The sequence below is a fragment of the Eschrichtius robustus genome, chromosome 11, assembly GCF_028021215.1.
Source record: "Eschrichtius robustus isolate mEscRob2 chromosome 11, mEscRob2.pri, whole genome shotgun sequence".
Lineage (NCBI taxonomy): Eukaryota > Metazoa > Chordata > Mammalia > Artiodactyla > Eschrichtiidae > Eschrichtius > Eschrichtius robustus.
This window is the reverse complement of record NC_090834.1, coordinates 108,784,664-108,805,690: the sequence shown is the minus strand read 5'-3', so window position 1 is coordinate 108,805,690 and position 21,027 is coordinate 108,784,664. Positions and strand designations below refer to the sequence as shown.

The 21,027-nt window shown below is 43.6% G+C and overlaps 1 protein-coding gene across 1 annotated transcript in view; it reads right to left on the bottom strand.

Moving 5' to 3' along the window:
* KDM2A (lysine demethylase 2A) overlaps nucleotides 1–18,918 on the bottom strand; it is a 102,125-nt gene extending 83,207 nt beyond the window's left edge. The window contains exons 1-2 of the mRNA XM_068554111.1: nucleotides 18,124–18,918; nucleotides 16,777–16,900 (exon numbers count right to left, since the gene is read on the bottom strand). Coding sequence (XP_068410212.1) covers nucleotides 16,777–16,818 — 42 coding nt within the window. The 5' untranslated portion in view covers nucleotides 16,819–16,900; nucleotides 18,124–18,918. The remainder of the gene's footprint in view (nucleotides 1–16,776; nucleotides 16,901–18,123) is intronic.
* Between the last annotated feature and the right edge of the window lie 2,109 nt (nucleotides 18,919–21,027).

Here is a 21,027-nt window from a genome sequence, read left to right as displayed (position 1 = left end):
TTTCCAATAGTAAAGTGTGCAACTCCCTCTACAGGAAGTAAATGAACATCAACAATAATCAGTACCTTTCAGTCCACAACAACAACCCGTTGCAGGTAGCACAGAGGTAAACATCTGTTGCTGAGAGAGCTCCTTGGTATAGGAGGTAAATATAGTTGTCCCTAAGCATCCACATGGGATTTGTTCCAGGAACTCCCCTTAACCCCCACCTCCCACCACGGGATACCAAAATCCACAAATGTTCAAGGCCCTTACATAAAATGGTGTGGTATTTGCATATAACCTATGCACATCCTCCCGTATGCTGTAAACCATCTCTAGATTACTTATAATACCTAATACAATACTATATAAATGATTGTAAATACAATATAAGTGCTATGTAAGTAGTTGCCACCGCAGCAAATTCAAGTTTTGCTCTTTGAAACTTTCTGGAATTTTTCCCCTGAGTATTTTCAATCCATGGTTGGCTGAATCCATGGATGCAGGATACAAGAACACAGAGGGCCGACTCTGTGTAGCAGATGTGTATCTGCTACTGTAAAAAAGCAACTTCTACTTTTTGATACTTCTTATTCTGCCATACCACTCATTCAAGTCTGCCTAATAGAGGCCTGTACTGTACCCTTTCCTTCCTTTAACCACTCATCATGGAGAATTTTCCAGTGATAGAGAGAAAAACATGTATGTATGCTAGATGCATATATACAGATATAAATATAAGCACATACACACACTCATACTTTGTGCAAGCAGCAGTCTTCAAATACTTCTGAATCTACTGCCTCTGATTCAAAGATACCTTGATATTTAGCTACAACTAGTTTAGAAGAATGTCCTCAAATTCAACTGGTACGAAACACATATAAAGAAAAGTTTTAAAAATAACTTTAAGCTATGAAGTTTAAATTAAGGTCGTTAACTCTATTTTTTTTTTTTTCTAATGCACAGAAAAACTAACTGTTAAAATAATTTCAGTGGTTCTGTTTACCATCTACCAGAATCACCTGGTGGACTTGTTGAAACAAGTCCAGGTCCCGCTCCCAGAGTTTCCGATTCAGTAAGTTTGGGGTAGGACCTGTGAATCTGCATTTCTAACAAGTTCCCAGATGACGTGGTCTGGGTCACACTTTGAAAACAACTGGTTTAAACTATTAGAACTGAGAAGGACCTTGCAGGTAAATAAAATAAAGCTGAGATAACTAATACAGGCTTCCTGATTACCAAGCTAAGGTTTTTTTAATTGTTAGGGTTATTATGTTATATATGATGGTCCATGTACTTTCAAGGAAGTGCACAACACATTTCTGTTCATTTCAATAGACATACAAGCATACCTCGGAGATACATAAAAGTTATGTTTATACTACACTATAATCTATTAAGTGTGCAAAAGTATTGTCTAAAAACATATATATATACCTTAATTTAAAAATATTTTATTGCTAAAAAATGCTAACCATCATCTGACAATGCAGGGTTGCCACAAACCTTCAATTTGTAAAACCTGCAATATTTGCTAAGCACAATAAACCTAAGCACAATAAAATGCACTTGAGCACTTGAAAAAGACATGGTTCTTGCCTTAAAGAAGTCTACTCTAGAGCTTACCAGAGATGAGGTGCGGGGGGAGGGGAAACTGGAGGAAGGTGGTCAAAAGGTACAAACTTACAGTTAGAAGATAAATAAGTGCTAGGGATGTTACAAAAAAAAAAAAAGTACTAGGGATGTAATGTGCAACATGATGTCTACAGCTAACACGGCTGTATGCTACGCAGGAAAGTTGTTAGAAGAGAAATTCCTAAGAGTTCTCATCACGAGAAAAAATTTTTTTTCCTTTCTTCTCTTTTTTTTTTTTGCCACACCGCACAGCATGTGGGATCTTAGTTCCCTAACCAGGGATTGAACCCGGGCCCCCTGCACTGGAAGTGCAGAGTCTGAACCACTGGACCGGCAGGGAAGTCCCCTTCTCTTCTTTTTATTGTATCTGTATGAGAAGATGGATATTAGCTGAACCTACTGCGGTAATCATTTCACAATATATGTAAATCACACCATCATGCTGTATGCCTTAAACTTACACAGTGATGTATGTCAATTATTTCTCAATACAACTGGAAAAGAGTCTACTCTAGCTGGGTGAAAAGAGACTCGTGGTCAAATAATTACAACACAAAGTGACTAGTCCCAGAGCAAAAATGCATAAGAAGTGTCTTGGGAGTGTAACTGAGGAGAACGCAAGAGAAGAGCAACATCTGGGGGTCTTAAAGGACAATTAAGAGCTTACTAAGAGCTTACCCAAGAAGACAGAATAGGGTGGGAGGGAAAACATTTTAGATATGCACATTCACAGAAAAAAAATCCATCAAGAACCTACTGTGGACCAGGACCTGTACCAAGCACGGGGATAAAAAGGTGAGAAAAGGCACTGTAGCAGCCTTTAATGATGCTTATATTCTAAAAGGGAAACAGACAAGCAAATAATAACCCAAGCAAAGTGGCAATTTTGAGAAGTGCTACGCATAAGAGGTATTCTATACTATGAGAATAACTGGAAGATCTGACCTAGTCAAAGAAATGCTCCCCGGAGAAAAGGGTCTGAGCTAAGGTATGATGGTACCTTAGCATTCTACACACCGTGTTCAAACCTTTGTACATAAGAAGAGTGTAGACACTACTACTGTTAAGTGGACATTTTTGTCTCCTTTAAGGTTCAGAGGAGAGATCTTGGTAGGCTAGTACTCAACTCTGCAAGATAAAAGGATTGTCAGTTAACTTCTTCACAATGCCTAGCACTATGAATACTCATGCCCATTATCCAGGGAACCCATTTCCCAATATCAAGGAACAGGGGAACCAACCTAATTATGAAAGTAGCCTGGTGAGCACAGTATAAGAAATAAGGTAATTGGATGCTCTCAAGAACAGGAGCAGTCTGTTCCACCTTTCTCTACTGATCAGAACAAGTGGGGCAACCAGACGTGGCAAATTCTTGTTCCTTGGCTCCCTTCTCTTTTGTCTGACCACCACCCTCCTGATAATTACAGCGGTACCGTCAGCACTTAACAAGAGAATGCAGTAAATTAATTTGATTACATTCTACCTTGTGTTCATGACGAAGTTAACCAACTCGTAATGTCAGAGTCTCAGTGATGTAAATAGTTCTGTGCTATCTATGTGCCATGCTCTATCCTCAAGGAGCATATAATCTAGACATAATTAAACTTTCTATCTTGTATCCAGTTAGATATCACAAGAGATAGCGAGAAAAAACTATGAGTGTTAAGAAAAGAGGTTTCCTTCAACATATAGGATTAAGAAAACAATACTGCAAATGGGTTTTAGAGGATGAGAACTAGGGTAGGGACAGGGGACAGGATATCACAAGTGTGCAGGAAAGCCTGAATACCAGGCTAAGGAGTTTGCGCCTATAGTGGCAAACCTTTAAAGTTAACCAAGCACTAATAAGCTATTTCCAAAATGTAAGTTTTATTTTTACTAATTCCACACATGAAAAATGAAAGTTCATCAAGGTTAAGTAACTTGCTCAAGATTACACAGTTTATAAGCTGAAATTCAAAGCCAAGTTTCATGAACCAAGGTCCAGTGTCTGTCCCATGCCACCAGTGACTTTATAGAATGGAAATGTCACAGAGGATGGGAATAACATTATCAGAACCTTAGAAGCACAATATAAGAAATAATGGAGGGACTTCCTTGGTGACGCACTGGTTAAGAAGCCGCCTGCCAATGCAGGGGACACGTGTTCGAGCCCTGGTCTGGGAAGATCCCACATGCTGCGGGGTAACTAAGTCCGTGCGCCACAGCTACTGAGCCCGCGCCCTAGAGCCCGCGAGCCGCAAATACTGAGCCTGCGTGCCACAACTACTGAAGCCCGTGAGCCTAGAGCCCATGCTCTGCAACAAGAGAAGCCCACGCACCACAATGAGAAGCCCGTGCACCACGACGAAGAGTAGCCCCCGCTCTCCGCAACTAGAGAAAACCCACACGCAGCAATGAAGACCCAACACAGCCAAAATAAATTAATAAATAAATAAACTTAAAAAAAAAAAAAGGATACTTAAAAAAAAAAAAAAAAAAATCTAAGAAAGAGGCTACTACAATAGTCCAGGCTAAGAGTAAGAACTAGAAGTGGCAGTAGGAACTACAAAGAGATGAATATCAGAAATCCAGCAGGCCTTAGCAACTGATTAAATATGGAGAGTAACAGAAGAAGGAGTAATAGTTGATAACACCATTAACAAAACAATGCAGTGGTCTCTTCTATCTTAAAACAAAACATAGCAAACAAATAAACATTGAAGAGAACATTCTCTGCATCCTACACTTGTAGCTAACGACTTGCTCCACTTCTCTGTTCACAGCCAAACTTCTCTAAACTTCTCTTCATTCACTGTCTCTGTTTAATCTCACATTTATTTTGAAGAATGTCTTTTGCCCCCAAATGCCACCAAAACTCCTGTTTAAAGTCACCAATAACCTCTATGTTGCCAAATCCAATGGAAATCTGTCTTCAGTATACTCAGCCCGTAAGCAGCATCCACCTCAGCTGACCACTCCCTCCTCTTTGAAACACTATTAGTGTAAAGTGGTGTTTAAGAATATAAACTGGGGACTTCCCTGGTGGCGCAGTGCTTAAGAATCTGCCTGCCAATGCAGGGGACACGGGTTCAAGCCCTGGTCCAGGAAGAAACCACATGCCACAGAGCAACTAAGCCCATGAGCCACAACTATGAACCTGCGCTCTAGAGCCCGCGAGCCACAACTACTGAGCCCACGTGCCACAACTACTGAGCCCACGTGCCACAACTACTGAAGCCCGTGCGCCTAGAGCCCATGCTCCACAACAAGAGAAGCCACCGCAATGAGAAGCCCACGCACCACAATGAAGAGTATCCCCTGCTCGCTGCAACTAGAGAAAGCCCGCGCACAGCAACGAAGACCCAACGCGGCCAAAAAAAAAAAACAAAAAACCTAAATAAACAAATTTATAAAAAAAAAAGAGAATGCAAACTGGAGCCAGACAAACCTGGGTTCGAAAACCAACTTCTCCAGTTACTACCCAGTGGTCTTGAGCAAATTATACAGTCCCTTCTTGTATCATTTTCCTGATCTATAAAATAGAGATAATAAAAGCACCTACTTCATAGAGTTACAAGCTTTAAATGAGTAAAAATACACTGATGGTTAGAACAGTGCCTGATAAACACTGTTTATCCTTTTTTTTAAAAAAAAATCTTTTGGCCCCACCGCATGGCATGTGGGATCTTAGTTCCCCGACCAGGGATTGAACCCATGCCCCTGCTTGGAAGCGTGGAGTCTTAACCACTGGACCGCAAGGGAAGTCCCCAAGGCACCACTACTCTTTTTTTTTTTTTAAAGAATTTATTTATTTATTTATTTAGGCCACACCGGGCCTTAGTTGTGGCATGCAGGATCTTCGTTGCGGCATGTGAACTCTTAGTTGCGGCCTGCATGTGGGATCTAGTGCCCCGAACAGGGATTAAACCTGGGCCCCCTGCATTGGGAGTGAGGAGTCTTACCCACTGGACCACCAGGGAAGTCCCAGCACCACTACTCCTGATTTTCCTCATATCCCTCTGGTCCCTTCTTCTCACCCCCTTTGTAAGTCACTCCCTGTCTACCCAACTTCAACTACCACACGTATGCCAGTAAGATCCAGCTATATGCCAATAAGCCCTTCCTGAAGCCCAGAACCGCAGCCAGTTACCTACTCAACAGTTCTACCAGGATGTCTCACAGGCACTTCACACTCAACCTGTCCAAACTTAACTCGAAACTGAACGTAAGCTCTTCCCCTCAATCTCCAAACCTGCTCTTCCTTCAGTGCGCCCTGTATCTCAATAAAAGGATTGCACCACAAACCACTCACATGAGAAAAACGTGGGAGTCATGCTTATATGCACCCCTTAACCTCACCCTCCACACAACCAATGAACCAAAGTCCTTTGATTCCATTTCCTAAATATTCCTGAAGACCTCTATAATTCTGTCAGCACTCTCAACCATACTACCATCTTATCTTACCAGAACCGCAGTAGCCTCCTAATTGTTCTCACCAAATCCATTCTTGCTCTCTCCCTGATCCCTTCTCTACACTGCAGCTACTGATATTAGTCCAAGCATGTTATACTCCTCTGCTGAACTTTGCATTCCCACTGCCTTCAGAATAAAGCTCTACCCTTTGAGCCCTGGTCCAGGAAGATCCCACATGCCATGGAGCAACTAAGCCTGTGCGCCTCAACTACTGAGCCTGTGCTCTAGAGCCCGCGAGCCACAACTACTGAGCCAGCGTGCTGCAACTACTGAAGCCCGTGCACCTAGAGCCCGTGCTCCGCAACAAGAGAAGCCATCGCAGTGAGAAGCCTGCGCATCGCAACAAAGAGTACCCCCGTTAGCTGCAACTAGAGAAAGCCCGCGTCCAGCAACAAGGACCCAACGCAATCAAACATAAATAAATAAATAAATTTATTTATTTAAAAAGAAAAGAATAAAGCCCTACTTGACCTGACCCCTGATTACCTTTGTCAGGATTTTAACTGTCTCCACCACTTACTTCCTCTCTCCAGTTACACTGTCCTTTTTGGTTTTGTTTGGTTGGTAGGCTCCTCAAACATGTCAGATTCCTTCCAACCTCGGAGGTTTTGCATACGATAATCACTTCTCCTTTTTGCCTGGTTACCTCTTACTCACCCTTCAGGTCTCAGCTTTAAAGGTTTTCTCAGGAAAAGTGTTCCCTGATGCCTCTTCCCACTCCTGAAGTTTAGATTAGGTCACTCTATTATACACTTTCATTGCCTCCTATATTTATCTTTGTAGTGCTTTGCATAACTATAATTAACATTGTGAGTATTTAGTGTCTGACTTCCCTAACAGACCGTAATCTTGATGATAGAGGGACCATGCCTATCTTGCTCATCACTGTATCCGTATCCCAAGTGCCCTGCATGGTGTCTGACATGTGGTTAAGTGCTTGTAATATTTTCTCATTCCTACCATAGGGCTTTGCATTAACTGGTCCCTCAACCTAGAGCTCTGCTGACCCAGATATGGTCCCCCAAGGCCTTGACCTTCACAAGACTGGCTCTTCATCACTCAGGTCTCAGTTACAAACACCATCTTCTCAGGGAGCCTTTACCGATGACCCAACTCAAGGAGTGATCCCCACCCTACAAGTATTTCATCCCCCTCTTAATTTCTTCAAAGTATTCAGCACTACCTGAAACCACAGTTATTTGGAAGTTCTAAAAAAGCAAGGCCCATGTTAAGTGCCTGACACAGTGTAAGCACTCAGCAAACATTTAAGTGAATGAATATCTTGAGTGAGAAAAGATGACTTGGGGAACACCCTAAATTCAACAGCAGAACATTTACAAACTGTATTCCAACAAAGTTGAAAAAGAGGCAGTATATCTTAGACTGCCTACTATAAATCCTGGCTCTTTCCCTACTTAGCTGAATAACCTGGGACAAGTTACTTAACTGTGCTATGCCTCAGTCTCCAAACCAGAAAATGGGAATCACAGAACCTACCTCAAAGGGCTGCTGAAAATTAAAGTAGTTAATATATGTAAAAGGTCAGTACCAAGCACATAGTATACACTCAATTAATGTGTGCTATTATTCATCAGACTGGACTCTTTTCTCCCTTTGTTTCAAATATACAAGGTGGCTTTCCCTTTATCTTTTTTTTGAAAGAAATTTATTTATTTTATTTATATTTATTTTTGGCTGCATTGGGTCTTCGTTGCTGCACGGGCTTTTCTCTAGTTGCGGAGAGCAGGAGTTACTCTTCATTGCGGTACGCGGGCTTCTCATTGCCGTGGCTTCTCTTGTTGCAGAGCACGGGCTCTAGGTGCACGGGCTCAGTAGTTGTGGCGCACAGGCTTAGTTGCTCTGCAGCATGTGGGATCTTCCTGGACCGGGGTTCAAACCTGTGTCCCCTGCATTGGCAGGCGGATTCTTAACCACTGCGCCTTGAGGGAAGCCCTTCCTTTTATCTTATCCACCCAGAAAGGGTCCCTTTTTTTATTTTGCACACTGCCCAACTCCAAGAGCATCTTTCACATAGATTAAGAAAAGTGAATGGGTCCCTCAGGAATTGTGCAACATGGTAGCACCATCCCCATGTCCTAGCAACCCCCGCAATGGTGATGATCAAAAGAATAAGATGATCAAAAGACAATAAACACAGAGGTACTTTGGAAATGATTAAAGTACTATAATACAATCACCATATTTATGAATCTACATTCTCTTGAAGTTACTGTCAGAAACAAGAAAGGGTTGGCTAGATTACTGACCTGACACAAAAGACTTCGTAACTTCTGTGATCCAGGGATATAAAGAGATAAATTAAAGTTGGGGCTACCTTAAATTCACACTGAGGGCCACAACCAGCTCATGAGGTTGTTTCTCAGGAATGGCCATGGGTTTATTCAGCCACAGGGTAATCAAAAGTATTTCAATATTTGTTCACATCAACACCCACAGCTTTTAGCTCATTTTTTGCTATACTTCAAAGAGAATACCAAAAGATGATTTATTGTTATAACTTAACTATTCATCTCAAGACAGTGAGTACTTACTTTGGTTACCCAAATCAAGGGATCTTAGAATAAATTAAAAGGAATAATAAAGAAATCTGCAACTAGGTTGAGGATTTGCCATGACCATGAAGTTCCTTTTGCAAAAATTCAACAACAAAAAAACCACTTCATGCTTATTTGGGCAAAGCCCTGAGAAACACAATCTGAGATGCTTTCAAGATGTTTTGTGTTGGACTTAAAACTCTAAGATTAACAGCAGATAATCAGGATGGAAACCTAGAACCCATCTACTGGATAGCTCTCTTTAAATCAGAGTTTTCAATCTCACCCAATTAACACTGGATAATTCTTTGTTATGGGCAATTTGTTTTTGTTTTGGGGGTATAGTTGCTTTACAATGTTGTGTTAGTTCCTGCTGTACAACGAAGTGAATCAGCTATATGTATACATATATCCCCTCCCTCTTGGACCTCCCTCCCACCATCACCCCATCCCACCCATTTAGGTCACCACAGAGGACCGAGCTGAGCTCCCTGCGCTATACGGCAGGTTCTGTTGTAGGGAATGTTTAATGGGGTGTTTTAACAGCATCCCTAGCCTCTACTCACTAACATACCAGTAGTCCTCTCCTAGTCTGACAATCAAAAATGTCTCCAGATATTGCCAAATGTCTCCTGGGGGGGGGGGCAAAAATCACCCCCAGCTGAGAACCTCTGCTTTAAACAAATCTGTTCCAAATGTCTAAAACATCCACCCACATTCACTCCTCCCTCTGATCTTCCTGATAATCCAGACTTAATCCCAGAGTCCACCTTAATTCATTTGTCTTTGCTTCCAAAATCCTCAGAAATCACTTAGTACAACTCCCTCAATAACAGGTCAGTTCTCTTGCTCAAAACTATAGTTGGTAATAGAATTGGTACTAGGACTCTGGGCTCATGATCCCCAATCAAGCACTCTTTTCCATCCTAACATGCTGGTATCTATCATTCACCAAGTTCTGTCAGTCCTTCACTGCCGAAGTGTCTTGCTTCTATCTCTTCCTTTCCATTTCTACTATCTATACCCCAGAGCAGTAGTTCTCAAACTTCTGCACACATCAGAATCACCTGGCTTGTTAAAACACAGATCACTGGGTCCCAACCCCAGAGTTTCTAATCTAGCAAGTATGGGGCAGGGCCCAAAAATATGCATTTCTAACTAGTTCCCAGACACCCAGATAATGTTTACTTTGCTGGTAAGTGGATCACACTTCAAGAACCACTGCCCTAGAGTTCAGGTAACCTATCACCTCAAGAGGTAATCTATTTCAGTATTCTTCTAGACACCTCCCTGACTTAAAACTACAAAAATATTACTCCTAAAAAACCACTTTGATCAAATTAGTGTTCAATTAAAAACAAACCACAGCTTCTAACGGCTCTCTATTTTCCATACCTGGCTTTCGTAATTGTTTAAAATGTGTTCCCTATATTATCAACACTACCTCCCAAACAAATCTTCTACTTTAGTCCTACTAATCTAACAGCCTATAGGCTTCCCACTCCATAGTAAAGCTTATGCTCTCTTTAGCTCCTACAAGACCACCCTCTTCCCTCCTCCTTTCTACCTACCTGAAGGAGGCCTTCACCACTGTATTTGCCAAAACCACTCATTTGGTCACTATCTGCTGCCTTTTATCTTTATGCTTTAAGTTTTTACCAAGTACTCACAGATAGAGAAAACCCCCAAGAATCTAAAATTTAAAACAGAAAACAATGATATGAGTGACATGCATAAATAAAAGGCTTGACATATACACAAACTGCATGAATATTGCTATTTTAATAGATCAAGTGCAGTAAGTTCAAAGTTCACAAAAAAGAAAGAACGTGCCAATTTTTAAAAAACATAATCAAATGTTAGCTGTCAAATATTTGTAGCTATCTCATTTAGGATATTAAGCAGATATTTGTTAGGAAAGAAATTGTAACAGTAGCCTCAAAAAAAGATGAAGTACTCAGTTTACAACTTCCTACAACAGGAGTACCTATCATTTGTTTTCTGTATGAAATACACTGCAAGAGAGATGATAAGGTGTGAAAGAAGAAACACAGGGTTCAAAGTCTGGTTCCACCCCTTACCAACTTTGTGATCCTGGTCAAGTCAAGGCAGCTCCCCAAGCCTCCATTACCATAATACAAAAAATTAAGGTTTGAAACTATACCACCTACCTTACAGGGCTGTTTTGAAGATTAAATAAGGTAACGCATTTGAAAGAACCTAGCCTAGTATTTGACACGTGATAAATGTTTATTGAATTTTAACCTCTGTTGATGTGAAAGCACAATGCAAAAACACTGTATTATCCCAAAAATGAGATAAAGAGAGCACATTAATAAAACCTGACTAAGGATGTCCATTCCCCAAGAAGAAAAATAAAAAGGAACATAAAATAAGAATGTTATGTCCCTCTGCATGGTATACAGCAAATGTATCCATTCCCTGACTTAATGGTCAAAACCAAGACTTTTTTTTTTAACATCTTTATTGGAGTATAGTTGCTTTATAATGGTGTGTTAGTTTCTGCTTTATAACAAAGTGAACCAGCTATACATATATCCCCATATCTCCTCCCTATCCCACCCCTCTAGGTGGTAACAAAGCACAGAGCTGATCTCCCTGTGCTATGTGGCTGCTTCCCACTAGCTATCTATTTTACATTTGGCAGTGTATATATGTCCATGCCACTCTCTCACTTCGTCCCAGCTTACCCTTCCTCCTCCACATGTCCTCAAGTCCATTCTCTACGTCTGCGTCTTTATTCCTGTCCTGCCCCTAGGTTCTTCAGAGCCCTTTTATTTTTTTTTTTTTAGATTCCATATGTATATGTTAGCATATGGTATTTGTTTTTCTCTTTGACTTACTTCACTCTGTATGACAGACTCTAACTCCATCCACCTCACTACAAATAACTCAATTTTGTTTCTTTTTATGGCCGAGTAATATTCCATTGTATATATGTGCCACATCTTCTTTATCCATTCATCTGTTGATGAACACTTAGGTTGCTTCCATGTCCTGGCTATTGTAAATAGAGCTGCAATGAACATTGTGGTACATGACTCTTTTTGAATTATGGTTTTCTCAGGGTATATGCCCAGTAGTGGGACTGCTGGGTCGTACGGTAGTTCTATTTTTAGTTTTTAAGGAACCTCCATACTGTTCTCCATAGTGGCTGTATCAGTTTACAAAAACCAAGACTTGAGAGTAACACAAACACCGTCGCTTGCAACTTCACAACTTTAAGGCTGTCTTAAAGTCAGCAAAAACCTTAACATGGAGGGTTTAGGACAGGATTTGAGATAGGAAACTTAAAATTCAGATTGAGCTTTTACAGTTAACTAAATATTTTCTTATTTGTTCTAATGGCTTAAATACTATAAATGTGTTCATGTGGCATGTGTGCTAAGCATAAGTTTTTATTTGTTAGAGCTTAGGCCTTCTGGTTCTTATGTATACTACAGAACCCAATACCCCGATATTTTGTTCATCCCTGTATACCAAACTCTCCTCCATTCTAGTGATCTATTCCTAGCAGTCAAGAAAACTCATAGCAAAGAAAAGTAAATACTTATGAGGGCTTTCAACAATATCAACAAATACTTATTAAGCATTTTCTACATTGCAGACTGAGAGTACTTTCTTCTCTCTTTTCGAGGCTAATTATTGAGCACTTTCTGTGTGTCAGGCACTATTCGAAGCATCCAGTAGACACCATAAACAAAAACAAAGTCCCAACTCTCAAGGAGCTTGTACTCTAATGGAGAGATATGCACAAACAAACTTAAGTATGGTAGTGATTAGTGCTCAGCAAAATAAACAAGAGAAAGTAATGGGGCTTAAATACAGCCCTGTATTCTGGGTCCCCAAAATACGGGTAACTGTGGAAGACTGATGCGTAAGTATAAAGAATTAGCTCCCTCATCACCTGCATTTTGAATGCCAAAAATGGGCAACAAGCTTTTCCTACATCACCAGGAAGGAGACTGCAACACTCCGAACAATGTACTCCTCCACCAATAGAGACTGACAGTTAAGTCTAATGGAATAATGATAAATAAGCAAATTCAACAATTTAGACCATCTATAATTTTTTTTAACTGTTAACAAACTATGGAAAAAATTGCTTAAAATTAGGTTTTTATTTTGCCTGGTCTATTCCTGGGCAGAAAGACCTTAGAGCGGGGACATTCAAAGTGCAACTGTTTGTAAAAGGGATAATCTGTTCATCGCTCCTGAATCTGGGGAGACAATTTTAAGGATGACCCAAAGAAAGGTGAGACTATTATAAGGACTCAGTGCCCTCAGTTTCTTGCAACAGATAAATGATTTAGCTATTTCAGAGGGAATCATATGTAAGGCACATTAACAGGATTGAGCATCCAGTAGTATAATAACATCCTTTAGAAAATCTCTTAATCTTAGCATCAAGATTGACAAGCGAGCTGAATTCTCAAGTAAATCAGCACCTCTCCCTTCAGATAACAGCACTAGGCTTAGGTGAAGTCAAGGGAAAAAAATATTCAGGTCATATAACTTCTTTTACCCTGAAGTATATTGTCTTCACCTTCTTTTACATTGATTTAGGCATTCATTTGTTTCTACAATTGCCTTTGGCAGGGGTTAGTGAATTTTTTCCATACTAAATGTAACTATACCTTAAGCATTTACTTCAGATGCACATTATTTTGCCCTTGATTTTCTTCTATGCAATAATAAGGATTACTCAGAATTGGTGTGATTTCAAAAACTTAAAAGATCATTGACTACAATTGCTGAGGATTTAACTAACATTTTAGATTAAGAAACTGTAAGATATTATGTTGAACATTCCCTATAAACGAACACTTAAATATACATGGCTGTGACAAACATTCAAAAATACTCCAACACTTCGGCTCCTGAAACCAAATGAAGAAAAAAAAGTTCTAAAATTAGTACCTGTCCATGTTCCTCAGTAAGGTCCTACATCTTAATTTACTAGAAATACAGAAATAAATCATCGTTACCTCAGGATAACCAAATATCCACCCATCACCAAACTGAATCTTCTATCCTTCTCACTTGAATACCTCCTCAACTATGTCAACTTCCCATGGAGATCTATCTGGCTTTCTTCTAGGAATCTATACACAAAACTACTAATCTTTTCATTAAAAACAAAACAAAACAGTGGCTTGTTTAAAAAAGTCAAAACAGCGTTTACCCTCCCTTGTATTCCCTACACTGCAAAATAAGTAAATGTTCTAGTTCCAGAAAGAAGAGCTTATGCCCCAAATCTACACGTACATACCAAATTCAAGGGTATAATTCTCTTCCACATGTAATAGATAAATATTATTTGACAAAAGACAAGCCAATTTTTAAAAACTAGCTATGTCTGATTTTTTTAAAAATGGCTTGTCACAAAGATGATACAAACATATCAAAATTTATCTCATCAAATCTAGTCTGTGAACTTGAAATAGCTATGTCAGTTAAAAGCATTAAAAAGGATCTATTCAATCATGAATAATACATATTCTTATAAGTAAGGATACAACTTTTTTTTTTTTTTAAAGATAGGTAAAAGGTCCTCAATATTAAAAAGTCACTCTTGTTCTGAAATGAGTTTGGCCTCAGACTGTTAATACTGGTATACTACATTTTCTCTCCCAAGAGGCTATTTTGAAAGTATGTCACCGAGGGATAACCATTTAGGTTTTGTCCTCTAAAACAATATGGAAGTAATAGCCAATAACACTATAATCAATGCACTAGGTAATTCAATTCAATCTGACAAACATATAGTATGAGACCACACAAAGTTTAATCACCAAGCCAAATTAGCACACCTGTCATTTTGTCTCTCTTTCAAACTTTATGTTCCATGGCCAGTAACTGCAAAACAAAACTAAATTCTATACTTTGACTTACTTTAAAGAGATACAGTGTTATAGCTACTGTAAAAATTAGCCTTTATGCCTTCATGTTAGTCTTAAAATTCCTCAAATATCTAACTTCATCAATAGAGAATTCTGTAATATAAGCACTTGCCACAGAGACATTACAATTTTGGTAGGCAGGGCTTCCCTGGTGGCGCAGTGGTTAGGAATCTGCCTGCCAATGCGGGGGACACGGGTTTGAGCCCTGGTCCAGGAAGATCCCACATGCTGCAGAGCAACTAAGGCCGTACACCACAACTCCTGAGCCTGCGCTCTAGAGCCCACGAGCCACAACTACTGAAGCCCATGCGCCTAGAGCCCATGCTCCGCAATGAGAAGCCCGCGCACCGCAACGAAGAGTAGCCCCCGCTGCCGCAACTAGAGAAAGCCCGCGCACAGCAACAAGACCTGACACAGCCAAAAATAAATAAAATAAAATAAATAAATTTAAAAGTTTGGTAGGCAGACTGCCATTCAAATTAGCCACCAATATGCTCTCATATCAAAAGTTGTTACGGAAGGGATTTACACTTTGAATATAATTTTGTCATGTAATTTAAAAAAGGAAAACAGACATCAGTCACCCTAAACTCCAAGATTATTGCTCAAAATTCTAAGTGAGAAAGATTCTCCCAAAATATTTGCTGTACCCTCTTACACAACACTGCTACAAAAGCACATAAACCAAAAGAAAAAATATGCTAGATAAGGAAAAGGTTAATGTGTGCAACAGGTAGCAATCATTTTACAATTAAAAAAAAATCTTACCAGGACAAAAATCACAGATTCCTTGGATCTCCTTACCACTACCTCCCTATCTTGTTAAAAAATATGAAAACTTGCTTTGAAAGACTGGATCCCAAGATCTCTCAGATATTTATGAAACAGCTCAGCAACTCTACCAGCCTGACATGATAAAAATGAAAATCCATATAGCAGTAACTAACCGAGAAAAGAGTTTTGCAGCATCTTCTTTCTTTTCCCCCCAAAAAACTGAATTCAAGAAATGTCAAAACAAAAATAAATCCTAAACGTACAAAATTCCACTGATGATATACTTTATTTCTAAAAGTTAAAGAATTATAATGTCAACACACAGATTAGGAGACAAGAAGCAAATCTCTAAAATAAAGCTTGCCAGAACATATTGCCTACTGGATACACTTGCCAATACACACCACACCTTTTCAACAGTCACACTGGGGCATGGGGGCGGGCAGCGCGCGGGGGAGAACAGCCTTTTCTCAAAGAGTCTGGAGATTATCAGAAAATGAATTAAAGAATCACTCTTTTTTCCTCCAAATTCAGTCTATAATGCAGAGCCAAATAAAACCAGCATAAATTCCTTTAGTAATTTTCTAGGTCTTTCAGTTCACCAAATTTTACATAATGCATACAGTTCTGTGGCTTTCCTCATTCCCCACTCTACAAACATAAATTCAAATTTCTGAAACGAATATATGGTGAGAATATTAATAAAGCTCTCTTTGACTAGGGAAAACAAAAATCATATTCTTAAACTCCAGTAGGGAAACCTTGAGAGGAAAGCGGGGGCCTAAAGGACAAAGTATTCATATGCACATACAAGCTAATTCCTTCCAAATCATTACTAAGTAAAAATGTATTTCTATAAGATATATCACATACATCCCTCCCAAAATACAAAATACAGAACTTTACCAGCATCCAGTATTCTACCTTCTCTCAATCAATCCCCTTCAACCCTATCAGTGTTAATTTGTGTTAAAAAAAAAAAAAAAAAAAAATCCACAGTTCCACTCCCCAGCTCAAAGCCAAAAATCTTGGTACACAATAATCTAAAAAAATTATACAGAACTATCCTTCCTCAAACAGTTTTGCCCCTCAAATTTACATTCAAATCTAACTTAATCAATTAGATTTATTACAATGTCAGTATTGCAAAATTAGGAATCCTTGTCACACTGTAATCCACAAAATCCTTTGATTTACAACGGTTTCAGCAGAAGTTAAAAGCTACCTATAAATCCATTTCCAAATAGGGTGACTACTAAGACTCTAACTACTTGGCCTAAAATTCAAATGAGATACTAATACACCTTCCCTCCTCTGGTGCAGAGAAAAGCCACCTGAAATTTTTAATCACAGTATGTTCACAAATGGAAACAAAATAGTTATTCTGCTTCAAAATTGGAAAAAAAAGAAAAGAAAAGAAAAAAAAAAGACAAGAAAATACTAACCAATCTCTGGCTGTAACGAATCCTTTCTTCTTCGGGTTCCATCTCTCACTCTTCTGTTGAAATTACAGAAAGAAACCACTCCAGGGCTGCCTTCCTCTTCCTCCTTAGGAACCAGATTGCAACACTAAAGAATAACGATATGAGCAGAGATGAGAACTCATCCTCGAACTCAACCTTTCTTTCCTCGGAATGAAGTGTTTAGGATATGTGTAAGTTAAAGGCTTCCTGAGAAATCTGGTTCCTCTTCATCAGTTTGGGACCTCTCAGCTCTGGGGTAAGTGGTTCCATGTCAAGATCAACATTAATCACATTACAACTGTCTGAGGCCTATAGGCAAAAGAAGATGTTGGTTTCAGTTCCTTACTGACGGGCTATACCACTTGTTTCTCCCCACAGGATTACAATACGCAAGGCTCCCCTTCATGGCAGCATTAGCAAAAAAAAAAAAAAAAGAAAGGGGCGGGGGGCGGGGGGTGGACAGGACTTTTCTCTCTTAGAGAGCTGGCCAGGTGAAGCAGCCACTGAACTAATCCAGATCCTAACCAAATTAGTTCTCTCTCACCCGTAATTAGAAACTAAAGAAAAGGACAGACTGACTATATAAGAAGAGAACAGGAAATCAGGATTTAAATAAAGACTCCAAAACAATTTCCCATACACCTCTAGTAAATCCGTATGCAATCGTCGCCTTCCTTCCTAGACTCCCCGGATCTTTTCATTCCCAAACCAACCCTCCACCCCAACACAAGATGTGTACAACTCTGAAACAAATTCAAGGGAGTTGCAAATCAGACACAAAAATTTATCAGATCTTTCTGTGTAAAGTAATAAACGATTTTACCTAGAGACATAAGTAAATTCATCTTTTCCAAACATTAAAGACCGGTTTGCGCGACGGCCGATCCCTAATACCAAGAAAGGTTTTTCTTTTTCCTAAATATTCTCAGGGATAATGGCTTCCATAGAGAATGCAGATTTTTTTTTTCTTTTTTGTAACTACATTAAGGCCACGTTAACAGCATCCTTTCAAAACTGCTACGAGACCACTGGACCTAATGACACAGTTTGCAAGAGCAGTTCGTGGCAGAGCCCTCCTGGAGGAAGCCCTCGCCCCAAGTCGGGAGGGAAACCGTGTTTGCACCCCCTGGGCGAAGACCGCCCGGGCTTGAGAGCAGCCAGGGCCGGAGAGGAAAAATGGAAAATCTCGCCGGGTTCCCCCAGGAAAAGGCGTTTCAATGGTTCGTTCACCCATCGGAAAAAGAAATAGAAACTTTACATTAAGTCTTTAGATAACACAGCGAACCAAAACTTCCAAAGGGGGGGGGGCGACAGGAGGGGGAATCTCACCGGGGATTTTGCTCGTGAGTTCTTGTCCAAGTGAGAAGTAAAAGATTCCAAAAACTGAGAGGAAAAATTAAATCCCAAACGTCGTCTTCGGGTTTTTTCCGTGGATCAACCCAGTATCCAGAGGGTCACAGCGACCCGGAAAAGAGAGGAAACAGTTGCTGAATCAAACCTCCTCTTCTGGCTTTGGAGACCGGGAGTCTGAGGCGTCAGGAGAGGGGAGCGCGACCCCTCGGCGCCGAGCCCGGGGCGCCCCCGCCTCCCCCGGGCCAGCGGTCAGCAGCCCGAGCCCGAGCCCCGGGCCAGCCCCGGCCGCGGGGCCGCCGTGCCCGAGACAAGCAACCGCTCGGCCACCTCCGGAGCCCGGGAGCGGCGGCCGATCAGCTGAGACCGGCCGACCCGAGGCTGCCCGCGCCGCCCCGGCCCCCCGGAACGCGGGCCCCGGCCCCGGGGGGCGGAGAGGGCGGGAGCGGCGCGGCGCGCCGGGCTGGGGGCCCCGGCTCCCCTCGCGTCTCCCCCTCAGCCTGGGCTCCGCGCTGCGGGACGAGCCCCCGGCTACTCCCCAGTCGCAGAGGAGCGATTCCGGGGGATGGGCCCCCTGGCGTTGCCCCTCCTCCCGGAGCGCCCCCTGCCCAGGATAGACAGAGCGGCGACAGGCCCAGCCGCTGGGAAGGTGCTCTGCGAGCCGCAGCCGCCGCCGCCGCCGCCGCTGCCGGGGAGGGGTGTTGTTTCCCTCACACAGGAGGAGCCGCTGAAGCAGCCGCCGCCATTTTGAACCCGTCAGACTCTCACATACACACAGCTCCTCCGCGGCGCACTGCGCAGGCGCCGCCTCCCCACCCCTCCTTCGGCTAGCCTCTCCACCCCCCACCCCCCTTCAAGCCTCTCTTCGCTTCTTACCGCTCTCCGGGGTGCACGTGAACGCGCACGCGTCACTCCCCTCTAACGCGGACACTTTGCCGGCGCGCGCACGCGCGGATGCGTCGGCCTCGAATCGCCCGCGCCCCCGCGACGCCGACGGCGGCTCCCCGCCCCCCCTCGCGTCAGCCTGCCCGCCCTCCCGCCGGCCCACCGCCCCCGCTCCCCGTCGGCCTTCTTCCAGGGCTCGGGCCCGGCCCGCTGCTCGCGCCTGCGCGCAGGCCACAGATCCTCCTCCGCGCGCGCCCTGCCCCCCACACGCCCTCGCTCGAACACACACTTCGCCTCTGTGACCCCGCCCCTCGCCGGCCAGCTGCGCCGGCGGCCCTCCCCCACCTCTTCTGGGAGGGTGGTGACCCCCGACCCCCCACAAAGCACAACACCCCCCCAAGCAGAGGGGAGAAGCGCCCCATTCCCCTTCAACCGCCCTCTGCGCGAGTCAGCCCGTCACAGTCGCACAACCTGAGGGCCGGGCGGCCTGGGCGAGGGCAGCCGTTGCCCGCCTCAAAGCGGGGTCTCCCGGGGTCAGGCTGCTGGGCCCGGCCGGCCAGACTGCCCAGGGCGAGGGGGCGAAGGGAAGGGGCGCCTTCCCGCCGGCTGCCCTCCCCTCGCGCGCCCGCCGATGGGCCGAGGCCGGCCTGCCCGCCATCACCGGGCAGGCCCTGGCGCCCCCGCCGCGGGGCCAGCCCGCCCTCGGCTCGGGGGGCTCCTCGGTGCAGCAGCCCGGCCCCGCCTCACCCACTCCTCGCCGCTCCGAAGGGGCAGGAAACGGGAGTAGCATGTCTGTCCTGGGCTCGGCTCCCCCGGGGGAGCTCCGGGCGCTTGACAAGGGCGTCCACAGGTACCAGGCGCGCGAGTGGTCGCCGCGACGGCCCGGGGGCGGTGGCGGCCGGCGCGCCCACCGCGGGCCCGAGGCGCCCGGGGAGGTGGCCCTGCAAGCCCCCGCTCCTCGGCCACGCTCAGGTTTCCGCAGCGCCCGTGCCCCCGGCGGCCCGGGTGGGACGTGACCCCGCCCCCGGCGAGTCGGGGCGCCCCCCATGGAGGGGTGCGCGAGCCGTCCGCGGCCCGCGGGCCGACCCCGCCGCCCCGGGCCGCGGCGGTCGCTGGAGGCCCGGCCGGGAAGATGTCTTCTCTCGGTGCGCGCAGCTTCGCGCGAGGGTCAGCGACGGGGCAGCGGCCGCCGAGCCGCGCCAGCCCTGCCCACGAACGGGCTCCCGCGGCTCGACAGCTGCCCGACGGGCTAGCAGGCTGGGGACGTCGACGGAGCCCGGCCAGAGGTATCTGAGCAACGCCATGCGAGCAGCCCATCCGCGATCAGGGCATTTCCCCAGCCAATCTCGTGCTTTGGGGCCCGTTTAAATTATAAATCCCGTAAAGGACCGTGGCTTGGGCGTTACGCACCCGGGTCAGCTCTGTTGGCTTCACTACACTCTTGCTGAGAGGTGTCACACAGATCTTTTTTCTCCCTGCCTTGGTTTCCTACCTTTTAAACTCTTGATTCCTGGGATCCGGGGATGTAGGAGAGAGGGAGGGCATGGAGTGAATCATATAACTTCCACGAACAACATGGAACTCTTTTAGGAATACGTTAGAGAAAGACAGTAATTGAAATAATGATATCTTCTATTTCTGTCAACGTTTGGACTCTAGGGTAAAGGCAGTATGTAAACCCAAGGTATCATTATTTATTAGCACATGAGGTTTTTCTACATGCAAACTTGGGGAGCTTTACAGACATTCTCTGCTTTGTCTCACAACATCCGTAGGGGACAAGCTAAAGTGCAGGTAGCATTACACTCATTTCAAAGATAGACACTTGAAGTACAGAAAGGCTAAACAGCTTGCATGACTACTCTAACAGAGAAGAGTTTAGTGCTTTGCCACACCAGACTGCAACTTCTCACAAACAACACAAAAGGTTTGTTAACATGGTATCACCCTCTTGCGTTCCAGTCACTGGGAAATATTCTTTATTCCAATACTAGTTTT